We start from the raw sequence: 18,512 nt of genomic DNA, 5'->3' as shown, positions 1-18,512 counted from the left end.
CAAGGAAAAGTCTAGTTAAACACCCACCACATGGTTGACGTGCACTAAGCCTACCTATCTTCATCGTCGTCATATTTACTGCACTTGTGGTCCTCCCTATAGGTTGGCATCGAGCTCTGGCGACGTTGGCCCAGAATTTGTTCGTGTTCTGGTTGCGGTGCTACATGAAGAGAGAGAGAGAGAGAGAGACAGAGAGAGAAGGCACTGGTGGCAGGTCACCACTGAGGGGGCTCTTGATGACAGTGTGAGAGACCGTACTACAATTCTTGGAATAGTTGGTCACCTATCACAAACAAAAGAATTAAGTAGTCGATGGTCCCTTATGCTGTTTTATTGCTGACAGCGATCACATATATATATATATATATATATATATATATATATATATATATATATATATATATATATATATATATATATATATATACATACACATACATATACATATACATATACATATACATATACATATACATATTGCATCGCACCTGATGAAAAAATTAGTTAGATAGCAAAAGGAAATTGTTCCATCTTCATTATCATGTAACTGGTGGTTCACATGCCTGGAGGGGCAAGCAATCAAGACAAAAAGAAACAACAAAAGGCAAAATGCACATCGCACGAATAAAATGAAAAACTACTAGTCACTATATCATATCACCTTTGATATATATCGTCAATTTTACGAAATACATGAACACATGAATGATTTCTATGAAATTTCTCCATCCTCGAAATATTTTAAGTGGGGGCAATAACAGAGGAAACTGTTTCATACTTTTTTTTATTCCATTAACTGCAAAGTACTTCATTTTCTTAGCTGCTACTCCTTGGGTATGGTGGTCTTACTGTGTCATGGATGACAAATAGTGTAGGTTATGAGAAAATTGAACCAAAGAATTCAGATGCCTCAATAATTTAAAACTTCATGATACTTGAATACGCAATCATAAAGCCTTCCTCCCAAGAACTGAGCAACCTCTGGGTGCTTCACCTGCCAAAGTTAAAAAGGCCCAGTCACTGCCATCAACTGTATTCAAGCTAATAACCTTAATAGAGAAAAGCATGGGATCTCAGAATATGAATGAGAATAAATGCAAAAGGGTTAATTAATAATACCATTCCAATCTTGATGGAATCACACTTCAGTTGAGCATACAGGTTTGTCTCTATCGCCCTTCCCTGAAAATTGAAAAGAAAAGGAAAATAGAGTAGAGATGCTATATTTCACATTTGTTGTACATCCGAAAGACAGCTTACCATTCCCTCCAATATGACTAGGTCCGCATCACTTGCAAGGTATGCCAGATCTGGTGATACATTGCTAAGGTCAATAACCTGAAGAACAATACAACTCCATATCAAACAATATGATTACCTCCTAGACAATGGCTATTTTCCTTAGAAATAAACCAAGAGGTGCAATGTTTTCACCATCTTACCGGTAAATCATTACCAGAATTGGCAATGAGAAGGCCAGAAGCATCCACTCCCATGAGTTGCCCATTTTCATCCTTCAGCTGTTAAACAGTGAATATAAATATCAGAATCAATCCACTCATAGAAACAAGATGAGTCAAGCAATCCTCTCTATCACCTTTGAAATAATCTCAACCAATTCAGGGTATGTAACATCATTGATTGAAGGCAAGTCATTAGCTGCTAGAACTACCTGAGCAAACAAAAGAAACCGGCATCAGGAAGATGACCACATAAAGGATTCTTTGTGAAAATCTGAGAAGGAAAATTCAAATTGTATATTTGATAAATAAAACCTTGAAAAGAAGCAGTAACACAAAATTCATTCAAGTTCATTTTAATTAGACAGCAGAAAAATTGACAGACAGGCAATCTCTTAATCTCTAATTATGTTGGACATCTAAAAGCCAAAGTATAAAATCTAACAGCAAGAACCAGGTTGTTCCTCAGATCTAACCGCAAACAGTACAATCTTTACCCATGGCCTTGTTTCCAGTTACTCTTATCTCTATAGACAATGCTGAATTGGTCTCAAAGACCAGCTATTTTTTCTTTCCTAGGCACAATCTCACAACATCATGCTTGTGATATTTTTTGCTGACAATGATTTAAACTCATTCAGATTCATAATAAAGCAAATCACCCTCATAATTAACATATAACTGATTGTCACTTTTTTTCTGGTACCCCGTAGTCCATACTTTTGTTGCTTTGACAAGGTTTATAAAATATGTTGAATACAAGGATATAGCTCTATTCAAACATGCAAGGAATAACTTGCATGATTGATTCTACTACATAAATATAATGAAAATAGTGAAATATTTATATGTGAAATACGCTAATATTTTTTCAAAGTAATGCCAATCAAAAATAAATGTCCAAACATGACTAATCGATAGCCAGGAAGAGGACTTCCCTCCAGCTGAACCAATCCATGCGTGGATTTGCTAATGCATATTGCCATGCAACATTTGTTGCTTATATATATTCAACATATTTTATAGATCATATTTTTCCATGCATCATTTTCCAGTATACATGTACAGGAAAATCATGGAAGAAGATAGTGATGCCTGCATATAGTGCAAAAACTGTTACCTAGTGAATATGGAACAGCTGGAAAAAAATGGCAAACAAATTCCTCTCAAATGGCTCAACTACCACTACAGCAGAACCGCACAGACAAGTGTGAACTACATGCAGACATCATAATCTAAACAGTGGGATGACAAAAAGAGATTTGCTGAATTCAGCTTACAAAAAATAAAAAGATTTAACTACAGATCGTAAATACATTGCCGAACAAAACAAGATATACCGTTGTACCACGTCGAAGTAACTCTCTTGCAAATGGCAATACACCCAAAATGATATCAGCACCAGAGTTATCAACAAAGATAACAGCCTGTGAAAAATATGTTTCTCTGGCTGGTGAGTCCAGAATTATCACAAAAAATAACAGCCAGTAACAAGGATAGTTTCTCTGACTGGTAAGTCAAGTAATTAACAAGTAGGATACCGTTTGACAAAGGACCACAAAAGCACAAACAAGCATGAAGTGAGAACTCCATACACAGGCTGCTCTTTCATGGTATCGTAAGAAGAGCAAAATATCAAGATAATGCTGCAAATATGCACTATGGATATACTGAAGACTGAAGAGGAGAGAAAGCATAAAATGTTGAGTTCCCATGTAGGAGTCAAAAGTCTCCACATTTGTAACAGAAGCACTAATTATTGCACCAAGAATTGTGGTGCATAGTGAGATTTTGAAGTCAAAAGAATATAGGAGATCATATGAACTCAGATGTAAATATTTCACCAAGTTAATTTAGAAGACAATGAGGACAGGATGCTCAGTTCTGCTTACTCCTAGAAATTTCTTGAACAGCTTGCGGTCATATAAAATAGAAGTAAAAGATAAGTAGGCATAGGCTAATTACAATCTTCTTACTTGGAAATAATCAACACTGAACTAAAAAATAATATAAGTTTTGACCTTTTGAATTTTTTTGTCATTACCATACTACATGTTATATTCACCAAAGGAATGTAAAGGGAGACTTTAGCTAAAAGGGGGAAATCTTACCTTCTTATGTTCACCAAAGGAATGCAAAGGGAAACATTAGCCAAAAAAAGGGAAAATATTACCTTCTTCCAAGTCTTCGTAGTCCATTTCATTTTAAAATTGTCCAAGTCATCAATAACCCAAGGTCGAGAAACAAGATTTTGACAACTAGCCAAGAAGGACATGCCATCCTTTGCAAACACCTCTGCTAGCTTCAAGAATGAAAAAATATATATATAAAAAAAGAAAACTAATTATACTTGGAAAGAAAAAATGCAACCACTCTCTTTTCATAATTAATTGATGAGACATACCATAATATCTTCTGCTTGAGAAGATAAAATTTGTTAATTTTACACACTTCAGTACTAGATAGGAAAAGATCACTGATCCACACACACAAGATGCCAGCTTAGTGCATAGCTAATAGTTATCGAGATCAGAGAGTCACAACATGTAAGACGTTATTTCTCTATAGCACAGAGATCAAGATCATAAGACGAGAAACACCACTCATGTAGAGTTTAATTTATCTTCAGCTGTAGAATCACTGTTAGTGTCGGAGAAATCATGCCTCTAGTGTTGGTAGGCTATAATAATTCAGTTGCACAAAGGCTCAGCAAACTAAAACTTGGATTACCTACCACAGACAAAGTTGGTAATTTTATATAATTAATGTCTGAATGATTCTTGCTGAAGGCATACCAGATGTGTGATTAGTCATTGTGAACAAGAACGAGAGAGAGACCTTTTGTCCAAAAAAGTGGAATTGATGTAGCCTAGTGAACATGTTCAAGTGTTGAAAAATTCAAATTTTAAACTTTAGATATGATGAATAGGATTATGTGTAGGTTGCCAGGTTACACATTATCAACCTGAACTGTTCCTTCAGAAACTTAAATCTCAACCTAATAGATGCAGAGGGAACCAAAGGATTATAAGCAAACCAGACCAATATAATATATTCTCACTTTCCCTTGCTAATTATGTAAATCAAATATAAATAAATTTACAAAGATATGTGACTATGAAAGTGATGCACAACCTTGTTAACTGCCATCCAATGTATAATGTACCTGAGCAGATCCCAGATCAAAAATGTTACCCGCCAAAATTCCCCTAATCAAGTTTTCCACTCGTTTACTATCATCTTCAATAGCGTCATTAAGTCGGACAACACCCTCAAAAAGTGAGATAGCTTTAGCATTCTCTTCATCCTGTTTAAAACAGATTGCTTGAATTTAATATCATAATTCTAAATAAACAAAGAATCAAATTCAAGAAGTTTAAGAATTTGCATTTACCTTAACCTTCTTGAAAATATCTCTAAATCCCAATTCTCTAAGTACCTGTTCACGGAGCCTGCAAAGAAGCTAAAATCGTCCTCAAAAGCATGAGACCTGAACTGATTCTTTACTAAACCACATTCTAATTGTAAATTGAAAAAATCATGAGAGTAAATATAGCAAAAGCAAGCTTACAACACAATCTGGTGGCCCACCATTGCTTTCAGGATTTTTCTTCATGTCCTCAAGCATAGCTGTATATCTAGTGCAGAAGAAAAAGAGGCAAAGTAGATTAGGTATGCTTATATTTGAATTGCATCCTCAGATAGAACACCTGAAACCAAGATCTAGACAAACAGGACATACAGTCATCAGAGAATATTTCAGCATTCCAACTATTCAGTTTGAATTATTTGTCATCAAAATACTATGTGCATAGTATAGCAAGCTAATCCATGATCAAACAGCTAAACCAAACATAAAAACATGTTAGCTCTCAAACCCACAGCCATGTCAAACAGATCAGTCTTTAGCCATCATTCTTTTTGTTTTTGTTTTTGGAATGAATTCAAAGCAGGAATACACACACAAGAGGCAGCACAACTGAGATCACATTTGTGAAGTTTCTGTGCTACATTTGAGATATGATTACAGATTTGTGCATTGCTGTGCCTCATGACTAAACAAAGCTATATACATCTTTAAGGCTAGCATTATTTCCAGAACTAACATGAGTGCCACATGTTAAAGCTGTTTTACATAGAACAGTTTAAGAAGAAAATGAAACAGTCTAAACATGCCATAGATGGTTTATAATTTCTTTTAAACGAACAATAATAACAGAAGCTTTTAGGCAGCTTCAATGATATGTAATTAATTAGCAAAATATCGAAAACATTCCAAAAGCAAATTTAGCGCATCACAAAAGAATATAACTTGATAACATACAAGGACAATGATGATTCAAATGACAAAGACTTACCTCTGAGCAAACTTTTCAGCTTTAATAGGGGCATCAACAACCGTAGGGTCATTCTCTGCTCGTTGCCTGCATAAAAACCAATATGGCCATTATAATCAGCAAAAGGGTTTAACAAGATGAACTAGTAATAAAACTACATGATAAACAAACTAAAACCAGGACAGAAGCAAGTCAAACTAGTTCATTCTAGGACTATTAGAGAATATGAGCAATTATAAGCTTCAAATACACTGATCTTAAACTTTATAAGCAAATCAGTTATGTAGATGAATGTTACAATTTGGACCATCTAACAAAATCCAAACCATACTGAAAGGAAAAGAGGCACCAAGTGCTGTTACATATCAAACTGCCTTCATTATGAAGTGAATATTATCCCAACACATGATCATCCTGCTAGATTTTTCTACATAAATGATTATCTGAAGACATTCCAAGAATCAAAAAAAGAAAAGAGATAACTTATTCAGCAGATAAACTACATGTCTAAGGCAATCAATTTTAAAGTCAATGACAAATTACCCAAAATGAATTCAACAAATTACCCAAAGGCAATCAATTTTCTCTCGGTTAGTTAGTCATGGTGTCAAAAACAAGCCATTTGTCCAACTATTTGAGGTAGGCTAGTCTGATCCTTTCCTGGCACTAAACTGCACCATTGACTGTAGATAATTAATTACTTGGCAAGTATTACTTTTAAGTCTTCTTTGGTATTCCTCTATCCCTTGCCTCGCTTGACCAGTGCATTCATAGGATTTTTCACGCATGCTGGCAGTAGTGCACCATTATTGTTTGTTTTATCTTCATACAGAATTTGTTATACCCGTCTCTCTACATTAATCGTCACTTCAATCAGATAAAAAATATTTCTTTCCAGTGTCCTGATCTTTTTGAATAATAGATCCATAACATCATAGTTTTTTTCTACATTTGATAATTTCATTATCTATTTCAATGTTCAACTATAACTCCCTTCTTCTATTCAAGTTGTTAAAGTTGCGATTTATAAAACAATCCTACATCATCTACAGTACTTTATTTTTTTATACTTACTTTTTCTTCTTTTGGACGCATAGCCTTTTGTTTTTTTAATTTATCTCCTATTTCTACCCATACCTCTATCTCCACCTCTTTCTAATCAATTAGCATCTCTGCCGAAAGAATATATTCAGCAGCCATCAAGTATCACTGTCCACCTCAATCCTCGCTGATCAGGTTGAGCTCATAAATAATGGTGTGTTTTCTGAACTGCATGATCACAACAACACATGTGAAGTGATCCATTATTAAAATGACCAAATTGGTCAATCTACATGGGAAATAAGACACCGACATGAAATGTGTTTTTGGTTGCAAAAGAAGTGTCATCAAAATATCTTAAATTCAAAGGGTCGAATAAAAGAGTCTCTTCAGTCAATGCTGAATCCGTGCATGCTGGACAGTAGATCAGAAATAAGAACCTCAGGGAGAACACAATAAGAGGAATAGGAGGAGAGAGAATGCACTCTAAGCATAAAATCTCTAGTTGGACCATCGCTGGCGGACTTGAACATGCCAATTGTCAAAGTTAAGTGGAGGCATGGTACACTAATGGAAGCATAAAATCTTGCAATAGTGATACAAAACGACTTGATATGAATAGGAAGAAATGTAGAGAGATGAAATGAGGAACGAAATGTTTGAAGGCAGCAATGGTAATAGACAATCAGTTGGCTAATTTAAAGTTTTGTGCCACGTATGTTTATCTTTACATAAGTACAAACTGGGTCAAGCTGGGTTGGGTAGCACAACCCCTCAAACCAAACATACCTGAGTAAAAAATTTGAGCTTTCCTGAGCTGGACAAATTTCAAGACCTACAAACCCCAAATTTTCATGTTTGGCTTGGGTTCTCCTGGTTACAATATTATACGTCGAGTATCCACCAACTTAGCGAACTTATGGACATTGACTGGATGATCATGGTGAGATATGTGCACACAGAAGAGACTTGATGCACCCAAAGGTCAACTTTAAATTTAAAATATCTCAAGATTTCAGCCAAACTAAGTCCAGGTTGTTTTTTTCATTTTTCTAAGATTCCTTGGAAGCTATCTTTATTATCTTTAGATCTGTAATAAGAATTTTCTCAGGCTTCCAAATAGAGGAAGATTAGTAGCTATTTAAGTGTTACATTCTTATCTCTATGCAGCAGCCCTTTTTCTAAGGGAAATAATCCAATAAGGGCAGAAATTCATCCAAAAGAAAGGGGCTCATATGAAGGGTTAAATGAAATTGTGAATGATTTTATTCTCCTTCAGGAGTCATACTATAGTTAAAACAGCGTGTGGCATCTCAAGCTACAATAGATACCGAATCAAAAGAAAGTAACTATTCTGATAGAGAAATAGAGAGAATTCTAGGTTGGTGGGCATATACATATTAATTATGTTCTATTTGTGTTCTCTCTCTTCCTTCAAAAATTGTAATTAGCTAACAACTAAATAGGTTATGTACGTATGAGAAGAGGATTAACCAAGACCTCCATCACAGGAAAAGCAAATAGAGGTTTCCCAGTTACTAGCTTTGGTTGTTCTGTTTATTTTTTAATGCCCTCAGATGTCACTACTATACAAACAACACAGTTCCCGATCATATTATTTAGTTTCGTTTCTCATCTAGCAGTAGACTTCTAATTTCCCGAGCTTTAGTAGCCAAGTAGGTCCAGCATAATCCACAACAAACAACTCCCACACTAGCATGAGAAATAAGCATCACATAACTATCATCAACCCTAAAACATCATCAAGAAAAGCACAACAATCGACGCCTTGATGGAGAATATCACCCCGTCCACATTCATTCCCAAGATTGTAAAGATCAAGAGACCACGGATCAAAAGGAAAAGCAAGAAATGCGGACCTAAAGGAGGGGACGGAGTTCAAGAAGAGATCGATCCACTGGATCTCCACGGGCGTGGCCTTGCGGGGATTGTCAGAGGGAAAGCGGTAAGGGATCGTACAGACTCTGTATTTGGATTCGATCGGGGTTTGGAGGAGCGGAAACGGCACCGTCGGTGAGGAGCTCTCCATGCCTTCCCTGTTTCTCCGCTAACGCGACGAGGGTTTGGACTCGTGCTGCTTCCCCCCTCGATGGAGCTCCGGCGGCTCCAAGAGGAAGCGAACAACTTAATTGGAAATCTGAGAGAACGGAATGGAAGTCGCAACGCGAAGTAGGGGGATTTCCTTTTCCTCCGTCGGGCTCTTATGACGCTGGCGGCGAAAGCACGGAGCGGGCCAAAGAGACGGCCCTCGGTTAACGTATTTACAATTATTTATCTATTATTGGATTTCACCATATAATAAGATTTGCGATCCATATATGTTATAGTTTATTTTAATTTCTTGAAATATATATATATATATATATATATATATATATATATATATATATATATATATATATATATATATATATATCCTTGCAACGTTTTCTTCGCATTGTTCTATTAAAATCATTACCAGCACACAGTATCGTCAATAATTTATGAGATTTAAAACCTTTTCTAACGCGAATTAACAGTAAATAAAAAAGTGAGTAAAAGTAACTGAGAAAAACAATCTAATTAACGTTGATTGTAAACCTCTAATTAAATCTCAATGTAAGTAGGGACAGATTTGAATTGACTTATGATGATGATATAGATCAACTATCATTAATTGAACCTAAAGTACTTTTTATCAATGATTTGATGGATGATTATTCACATTAAAACTATCCAATCTCATTAAAGATGATTACTGTTCTATTGGGGTACGTAAAACCCCCACCAACCTTCCTATTATTTTTTTTCCCCAACAAAGCGGCCAGCAATACATGAGCCAAGCTAAAACATAAGCTCCGGAGATGTCAACAGTATGATCATGGAAAAACACAGATTTCAAAGGAGGATATGCAACCAGATTGGCTCGTAAGCAAAATAATAATCTACAACATCTTGGGACGTCAGTAATAATGGTACAAGCATTACAGGAAGGTCCAAACAGGTGCTGAAGAATCCTTGAAACATATAAACTCTTGTCTCTAAGCTAAACACCACAACTAAAATAACCTACCGCAGGGAGAAGAAACACACAACAGTTTGTTTCCGCAGTCGCTAGGAACTACCCCTAAACAAGATTCAAATACAATTACAAACACACAGTAATGATAGCATAAGTTATTTCCATGGCATGTTAGACAACCCTTGCTGGTTGTTGTTATTGCATGTTCCCATACTCTGGTTGAGCGGACTCCCAGGCCCACCGGAGGATTCGCTCAAGGTGCCCCGTGAGGTTGGGCTGCTGGGGGCTGGTGCTGGAACAGGTGCAAGCTTTCCAGGGGCCGACATCGGTTCCAAGGGATTATTGACCTGTTTCGGTTCTTTTTTACCGGCAATGAAGCTCCCCACAACCACCTGCAGAGACAAACCAACTGTTACCAGTTATTTATAAAAGCCCTCTTTACTGTAAAATACAGGCACTGATACACAAGCAAACTTGGTCCTTCTGGCTTCTGACTCTATATCCGCTTTAAACCATATAAACATACTGCTACATCACTTGTATAATTTGGAACTAGGATGCTTCTCATTCAAACAGCATAGCACAACTATCTGATAAGATACAGGAGCATAAAAATCTTGTGGAGAAGATGAATCACATTGCAGGTCAATTTAGTAAAGCTAGGTGGCATCTTCACCTGCTGTCAGGTGAACATGAACAGATGCTTCACTTAACCTTCCACTAAGGCTTGGATACTTATATCATGTCACAATTAATAAGTTACAACAAATGGAACCCAGGGTTGACAATTCGCACTCAGCTGCGGGTCTAACAAAGGGCAGAGGGCCCATCACACTTATCACCTCATGACTGACATCAACAGGGGTGCCAGATGGCTTGTTCCACAAGATGCTAATGAACACACAACTTAAAATAGTTCAGGGATGAGGCTAGGAAAAATCTATTTAGTGTACAACAAGAAGGCGATCGATATTATATCTTTTCACTATAAGAAAGATTACTGCATAATTTTATTATGCAAGTCCACATTAGGTCTACAGTCACAATAAGATCCGAGTAGTAACATGAATGTAGCAATTTCGTAACCAAGAACCAAACTTTACATAGAACCCTTCCCAATAAACCTAAGAACTCAAGGGTAAAGTAATATGTTTTGAGGTTTGATACTCGAAAAGGAAAAGGGAGAGGGAAAAAGAGAGAGGAAAAAGAAAAAGAAAAAACCATGCTTGGGGGATTCCATGCAAATTGAAATGAGAAGAAGAAACTATTGGATAAAAAAGACTAGAAACAATGCTGATTCCATGTATATCTGTAGGAACAAAGCAGTCATGAAGATAACTCTATCCCATGACCAAAATCATCTAAATAAGGACAAAATGGTAGTGTGTGGGATCCATAGGCACCAAGCATATTTCACCAGTATATGGCTCGGGTGAGAATGCCTTAGATGAAGACACAAGCATGTACTAACAAAACTTACACAAAACCTGTAAACATATTTGCATAGTATTGTTGCAAAGAAATTAGGCTGAAGCACAGTATAATATTAGCCTAAGGATGTCTCATGTCACAAAAAGAGAGACCTGGACAGGTGATGCTGCAGTCAACAGTCCTGCCACTCCCCCGCCCAACACGCGCCCATCGGGACCGGCAAGTGAAACACTCAATCCACCTGTTCGGCTACGCTGACCACCACTCTCTGAAAGCAGAAATGAGCCCGACAATGACAATATCTCAAACCGTCCCTGCACATGGAAATTATAAAACTATGATGGCATTACAGATTAATATACTCGGAAAGAAAATGTTAGGCAAAGGGAGACGATTGAGAAAGACCAATCATAAATTGTCTAGTTTATGTAATCAGACATTTATACCAGACAGCCCATGCTATATAGGAATGTGTTTCAATATATGGTAATCATATCTTTCTTGATATAAAATGATAATCATGCCTTTGAAACTGGATAAGTCCATAAAGTCAAAGCTCACCAAATAATTATTTTAAAAGGTCTATCTGCTCACCATCTACCCTGGTTAACAATATGGCAAATAGGTTCAGCCAATGCCAAGTTTTAAGACTATCAACAGCAAGTCTTAGCTGTTTGTGCAAACCAAAGCTGTAAACAATGACAAGAATTACCCACGATATACGCCAAGAATCATGCAATTGTACAAACTGATCAAGCAGCAAAATTAACACTATAATCAAATGAAACAAGATTTAATAACTTGCAGTCCATACAAACAGTTCCTGCAAGAAGCTGAATCTGTCAATATGTCAGTTTCAAGCGCAGACCTCATAAGTTACAGTTCCACCAGAAGTTGCTGCTTGACGAAGTGTTACATTAGATATTGCACCATTTGCAGAAAGAATGCAAACAGCACGTGGACCATGCTGAGAAAATGACATAATTTTTGAAGATACATCCTGAAAACATAGAACAAATTTTTATCATCAAATTTGTGTTGTGAAACTTAACATATCAAAATAGTTTTATATTGTAAAAGGACCTATTGGTCCACCAGAAGTTTGTACTAAGTCATTCATCAAGTGATTGAAGAGAAGGCAAATTAGATCTGATAGAAAGAGATGCGCCAAAAGTACTGACCAAATGTATGTATTTTCTAATCAAGTGCATCCAGGACCCACTCGCTCAAAGGACATAGATAATTTACAACATAATTAACAACCAAGAGCTGCCAGATGATTCTAAGTGACTGTCAGATCATCAGCTCTGGTCATTCACAAAAACTGTTATTGGCAGCTGATGCGAAGCAAAAATCTCCAAGCACCTATGTTGATTTTCAGTTTATTAAAATATTAACTGTTTCAAAATTTTCAATGTACTAAAGGCTAAAAGCACCTGCGGCTATTCAATGGAAGAAATCAACAATTAACAAATAGTAATTCAGCCAGAAATTAGATCAACATGCTATCTCATATATGGAAATATTTAACTAAAAAATCGTAACATTAAGAAGACGTAAGTGATTGAGTAAATAGACTTACTGTATGTATGTGTGTGTGTGTGTGTGTGTGTGGAAAGCCAGACAACCTCATAAAAACAATAAAAATCATATGTGAACAAACGCAATAGCGAATAAATAAGACAGTTACACTGGCAACTAGTGAAGTAGACTATGGTAAGGTAAACCTAATTGGATAAGGCAAACTTGAAACCTTATATAGTTTATTAGCTTGTTCCTAAAAACTTCCAACAGTAAAATAGCACCAGAAGAGGATATTAAATTTGAAATATCTACAATTGCCATTCTCTTCGGCATCACACTGCAGATATGAACCAGAGACCAGAACAGAGAATCAATGCATTTCGTGTTTGTTGCTCATAACTCATAAAGCATAAAAAAGTGGACTTCAGAAACAAGTTGGATACAATATAAGCTCTCCTTGATTCTGAGTATTACTAGAAGCACCAAAAAGGAAATCTAAACAAACATTGCGGAGACACCCAAGAAACACTAACTATAGCAGAAGAACACATTCTAACTCAAATTAAACAAATTTAGCAGCATCACCCACATCACCGATGTAGGTCTCATTATGCAACAAATATAAATGAATACCTCTCCAGTCTTCACTGTGATAACATGAGGAGTAAATCCAATCCCTGCTGATCCTGAAAGTTTATTCTCTACATCAGGCTAATTTATAGAAATGTAGAGTTACAAATATCAATAATAAATTAAATTAAAAAGGTTATTAAAATGGCCAATCAAGCATATAAAATTAACCTCATATTCCATGGACTTTAAGATAAAGTCTCATTTTAAGAATCCACAAAGGTGCCTGTGATGATGAATATCCAATACTTGGTAAATACAGTAAGTATAATATGAACACAGCAATTTTTTTAAAAAAGAAAACACATAAGAAAAACGAAGTTTTTTGTCAAGAAAATTAAATTAAAAAAATCAAGTTGAATTCCATCAGTGTAGCATGCACTAACTTAGCAATTTAATTTACAAATTATCATAAAAGTTTAAACTTTGAAACTGTAGAAAAGCAGATGATACACTTAACATCAAACAAATAACAAATGATTCTTGAATTCCTCAAATCTCAACAGACATTTAAAAAAAACAAATAAGGGTGCAAAAGTAATTTCAAGCAGATCATTCTCCAGGCTGTCAGATCTACCAGAACTCAGAAGTCCCCAGCAGAGTCAAAGAGCATTATATTTATGCCTCTGACAAAATAATCTCTCATTCCCACCATACCATCAAGCCTTTGTTTTACAGCCAGATCCCAAACAAGTAAAACCTATATGAACCACCAGATGATTAAAAGGCCAAGCAAACCATGTTGCAACAGTGGAACCCTCCTCCATTGGAAAAGATCATCAGATCTACAGATACATAGACAGAACTGGGATTACCTAGAGCAGCCATCTGCTGCTTCTTGCCAGAACCAGGAGGTCGGCCCCTTGCTTTCTTCGAAGGATCTGCCGAGGATGCTCTGTTAGTTGTTCCAGTAGGGGAAAGGGAGAATCCACCGCCCCCCGGTGCGCCTGAAGCAGCAGCCGATGTAGGGATCAGAGCAAGAGCCATGGTTCCATCGGGCCCGTACTTTCTCGGCCGTCCTCGCTTCCGCTTCACAGGCTCACCCATGGTGATATTTAGGCCATGTGGAGCCATCATTGGAGAGGGACCTTCGACGCCGCTGCCAGTGGTCCCTCCCCCTCCGCCTCCTCCTTGGTAAGGGGCAGGAGCAGGAGCAGGAGGAGGAGGAGAGGTGCTGGTTATTGGCTTGTAGATCGCTGTACCGTCCGGTGTAAAGGCCAATCTCATGCTCTGGATGGCTGGCGGAGCCTGCGCGGGACTTTTCTGCATTCCGGAGCTAAAGGGTTCCCTAGCAGGCATAATTCCTGGTTCTGATCGCACTTCCATGGCCACGGTGAGGAAGCTCAAAACACCATTACCGGGAAAACCCAAACCCTACCGGTGGAACAACCCCGAGAACTCCGCAGGAAGCACAGCACAAAGTAAGATCACAACTCTAGATTCTCCTTGGAACTTAAAATAGCGCAAATTTGCAAGACAACTTGAACAAAAACAGTCTGGAAAGTTTACTCTACTAAGCGAGCATCGACGAGATCAGGAGATAAATCAGTAGAAAGTTTGAATTTTTACTGCAGAAACCCACTCGAACAAGCTCGAAAGCAGTACCGACGGGCAACAATTATTCAAAAACCCTAAGCATCGAAGTCCCATCTTTATCCCTGCGTATTACAGCAGAAACAAACAAGAAGAAAGAGCGACGGCATCAGGATCAGGCCACAAGCCACTGTACAAAGTAAAGAGGAAACAAGACTGGGCTAAAAAAAGAAGCACAAGCAGTAAAAAAGAGAAGAAAACACCCTAATACTACCCTCGATCCAGCTAATAAACCATGAATTTTCAAACCCAACTCTCCTCAAAAATTCCTCCCTTTTTTTCCCCAATTTATCCATATAAACCACGATTTCACCACCAATTTCGTAGAAAAAGGCCCACCGAAAAATCGAGGAAACTAGGAAGAAAGCCGGTTGCTTTACCAAAGAGAAAGAAGAAAATACGGAAACTAAAAACCTTAATCCCATGTCGGACCGCTCCCAGAGCCTCACCAACAGGCTGAGATGAGAGAAAAAGAGGGGGCCAAATCGTGCCCTAATATTTCCGGCACCCCTCCGTGCCCAAATTTAACCCCTTTTTCTATAAATTTCCAGAAGCCTCCCTCTCTCTCTTCTGTGGAATTGGTAAGGACTTTTTATTTTTTAGGGGAAAATAATGGTGGAAACGAAAAAGCAGGAAAAAGACAAGTAAAGCCACCCCAAACTGCTTTCACACGATAACATCATTTTAGAAAAAGGGCCGATTTATTTAAAGCGCCAATTAAGCCGAGTGCGCCCCCAGGATCGGTGGACCCCCCACCCCTCTCTCCATCCTCTTTCATTTGAAGCCTAATCGACGGACGCCGTTGACCGTTGACTTTTCGGGCTTCGACACTGTTGACTCGGAGATCAAATAATGGCGAGCGCTCACGGCAGTGCAACCTGCGCCGTCAGTGACCGGTCGGAAGCCGCTGCCGCCGAGACCGCAAATGCAACGATGAGAACGTTTTGGAGTCGGCTCGCACGGTGGTCGTACTGGTCAACGCAATTATTGATTTTAGACTTGGTCGGCAGGACGATATCAGTTTTATTTCTCTGGCCTAACCACTACTGAGATGTTCGATTTGACTCTCCAATCTGTAAGCTTTCAGTTGTCATCACTCGTATGTTTGCACTGTGGAAACCTCAAATCAAAAATATGATTACGATAAATATCAGGAATATAGTTCCACACGTATGCACTGTGGAAACCTCAAATCAATCTGACATGTTTTAGAATGTGATGAGCAAGTACAATCCACACTCCTCTGATGTTGACATGTAATCATGTTGATATCTTCTACCTCAACTATAAACTATAGACAATTATTTTTTAACACAATATAAAGATGTCAAGAATATTCATTGCTCTATGGTTCTTCCATCACGATCCCTACGCTTGCCTCTGTGTAACAAGTTAATCTCCGCTCATATGCATGAGTGTTCATACAAGGACCTTTTCCTCCTTTTTACAAGGAAAAAGACAAGAAAACTAAGTTATTATCTCAAACTCATCGTAACCTACTCTTAATGTAAAATGATAGGGTATATTTTGGGTCCAAGACACATCATAATCAATCTCACGTCGTGCTACGGTAAGGGGAGCACCCCCACACGCTAAGTCAGAATCCGTACCAATACCGGGTCAGCAAGGGGAGCATCCCTACACGCTAAGTCAGAACATATACCAAGGCACTGTTTAGTACGTCCCGTCCCAGAAGCTCGGGGCGACGCCGTTTGACGTCATCCCACGCGTCCCGGGACAACGACCGCACAGTACCGTCTTGTCCCCCGAGGATCAACCGTCATGTTGAACCTGTGTGCGACTGACCCTCGTACAATAATATAAAAGTCTCTGGCCGACATCCGGCAAGAGGGGGAGAAGATACAAAAGATAAGAGAAAAACAATTACCGACTTGCTCATTAAAGGGGCCAAAGTCGAGGATCACTCGACGAAGATTATTTTTGCAAGCAAGCGGCCATCCCGAGCCACGAGCGTCTCGACCTGGGAATCGCCATCCAGTGAACCAAGGCGAGCTGCCTACCAGCCCGAGAACGGAGAGACGTTGCTCAATGCAGATGGCACTCGGATCGAGAAATGCTGATCAACACCCCGTCATAAAGATCCGACCTATCTTGACATCCAACTCAATCAACAGAAGACTCCTGACATCGACCCGTGGACCGAGCCGTGCTGACTCACCAACGATGACTCATTTGTCCACCAACATAAAGTACCTTTTGACTTAGGCATTAGAGGGAGGTTGACAATCAATTGCTCTTGGACATGAATGTCACCACCTCCGGTGGAACACATCACCTGGCTTATGACCAAGACAGTAAAATCGTAGAGTGGAAAAACTGACCTGATCAATTATATCCATTGCCACGTGGACGAATGGTCTGCATATGATGAGATAACACCGTTAAAATGCATAACATTAATATCTACTAGCCATACCCACGTAAGCTTCCATTTGATATGTTCTACGGAGTCTTTAGTTCTTCGACTTTTTCTCAAGACTTTTAGGCGGAATTCCCACCAAACTTTCCAAGAACATCACCAAAAGAAGACGTACGGAAGATTAAATGCCTCTAGTGCTATTACACCTTAGCAACCCCAGAAAGAGTTTTAATTGTCGAGACCGGGGAGAAATATGCATCCTATGGGCGAGTGCTTATTATATATAATCCCGGATATATAAATAAATAAATAAATAACAAAAGCAAATACAAGAAAAGAAATGGTCTAATTATATTTCCGTAGGGGAATCTAACTCTCGTAGGAGGCCAACAAAAAGACGAGAGCTAATGGACAGCCTTTTCAACTACTAGTCCTTGGATTTGTGTAGTTGAACGAGCAGCGGAAAGCCGGGGGATACGGAAGCCTTATCTTCACGTCGGGATACTCTAATTTAATTCCATGCACAGAAATTAGATGGGAAGGATACCAAAAAGATGTGCACCTGTGACCCGGTTAGGTATCCGCACGGGAAGGATAGTGAATGAGAGATGGGTTTACGAAGGAGTAGTAACAAAAAACAAAAGGACGAGTCACCCACGTGACCACCACCCCGCCTCATCGCTTCGCTCGACGCATACTCTTTTTCTTCTTGTGGGCAGTGATTCCTAAAGCGCAGCCTCCCAACACCAACGTAAGAATAGGATATCGTCTCGTGGGATGTGTACCATTAGCCCAAGCATGGAAAGGCGAAGGGTGACGTGCAAGTCATCTCCTCGTTAATGCTTTGACTTGCTGACTCGACCTTCCCCGTGTAATTGGATCAATGGACTCGCTAGATGAGATCCGACCCATCTTCACATCTCATTGCAATTCTTGGTCTAAGCTTGAGCTGCCTGCCTCATCCGAACCAATTCCACGGGCCGCGCCTCCACGCTAGGCCGGCCCATTGCAGTTCTGTGCAATCCTCCTGTGGAGACATATGAGAACAAAGAACACGAATGGCGATTGGTGATGCCATCTCATCCGTTCCAAAG

At 38.5% G+C, this 18,512-nt stretch overlaps 2 protein-coding genes across 2 annotated transcripts; both read right to left on the bottom strand.

The window, feature by feature from the left end:
- Positions 1-625: 625 nt before the first annotated feature.
- Positions 626-9,113, bottom strand: LOC135648813 (damage-control phosphatase At2g17340-like). The gene is made up of 12 exons (XM_065166781.1): positions 8,719-9,113; positions 5,819-5,884; positions 5,032-5,098; positions 4,855-4,923; positions 4,627-4,767; positions 3,634-3,762; positions 2,801-2,887; positions 1,598-1,672; positions 1,443-1,520; positions 1,261-1,338; positions 1,120-1,182; positions 626-994 (listed from the first exon to the last, which is right to left on the bottom strand). Exons 1-12 carry the CDS (start codon positions 8,886-8,888, stop codon positions 911-913), a joined length of 1,107 nt encoding a protein of 368 aa, XP_065022853.1. The 5' UTR covers positions 8,889-9,113; the 3' UTR covers positions 626-910.
- A 621-nt stretch (positions 9,114-9,734) lies between these two features.
- On the bottom strand, positions 9,735-15,760 carry LOC103997710 (AT-hook motif nuclear-localized protein 10). The gene is made up of 6 exons (XM_009419016.3): positions 15,453-15,760; positions 14,261-15,103; positions 13,449-13,501; positions 12,160-12,291; positions 11,444-11,605; positions 9,735-10,252 (listed from the first exon to the last, which is right to left on the bottom strand). Exons 2-6 carry the CDS (start codon positions 14,769-14,771, stop codon positions 10,016-10,018), a joined length of 1,095 nt encoding a protein of 364 aa, XP_009417291.1. The 5' UTR covers positions 14,772-15,103; positions 15,453-15,760; the 3' UTR covers positions 9,735-10,015.
- Positions 15,761-18,512: the final 2,752 nt, after the last annotated feature.

This window comes from Musa acuminata, chromosome BXJ3-9, assembly GCF_036884655.1.
Source record: "Musa acuminata AAA Group cultivar baxijiao chromosome BXJ3-9, Cavendish_Baxijiao_AAA, whole genome shotgun sequence".
NCBI classification, from domain to species: Eukaryota; Viridiplantae; Streptophyta; class Magnoliopsida; order Zingiberales; family Musaceae; genus Musa; species Musa acuminata.
The sequence above is the reverse complement of the archived record's forward strand: the minus strand, read 5'-3'. Positions and strand labels throughout refer to the sequence as shown.

Coding starts and splice junctions, on each gene's coding strand:
- LOC135648813 (XM_065166781.1), bottom strand. CDS start 8,888: ATGGAGAGCTCCTCACCGACGGTGCCGTTTCCGCTCCTCCAAACCCCG. Junction 4,924..5,031: donor GTGGGCCACCAGATTGTGTT/GTAAGCTTGCTT, acceptor GGACGATTTTAG/CTTCTTTGCAGGCTCCGTGA. Junction 3,763..4,626: donor TTGATCTGGGATCTGCTCAG/GTACATTATACA, acceptor TCATTCTTGAAG/CTAGCAGAGGTGTTTGCAAA.
- LOC103997710 (XM_009419016.3), bottom strand. CDS start 14,771: ATGGAAGTGCGATCAGAACCAGGAATTATGCCTGCTAGGGAACCCTTT. Junction 13,502..14,260: donor GCAGCAGATGGCTGCTCTAG/GTAATCCCAGTT, acceptor ATAAACTTTCAG/GATCAGCAGGGATTGGATTT. Junction 11,606..12,159: donor GTGGAACTGTAACTTATGAG/GTCTGCGCTTGA, acceptor TTCCATGTGCAG/GGACGGTTTGAGATATTGTC.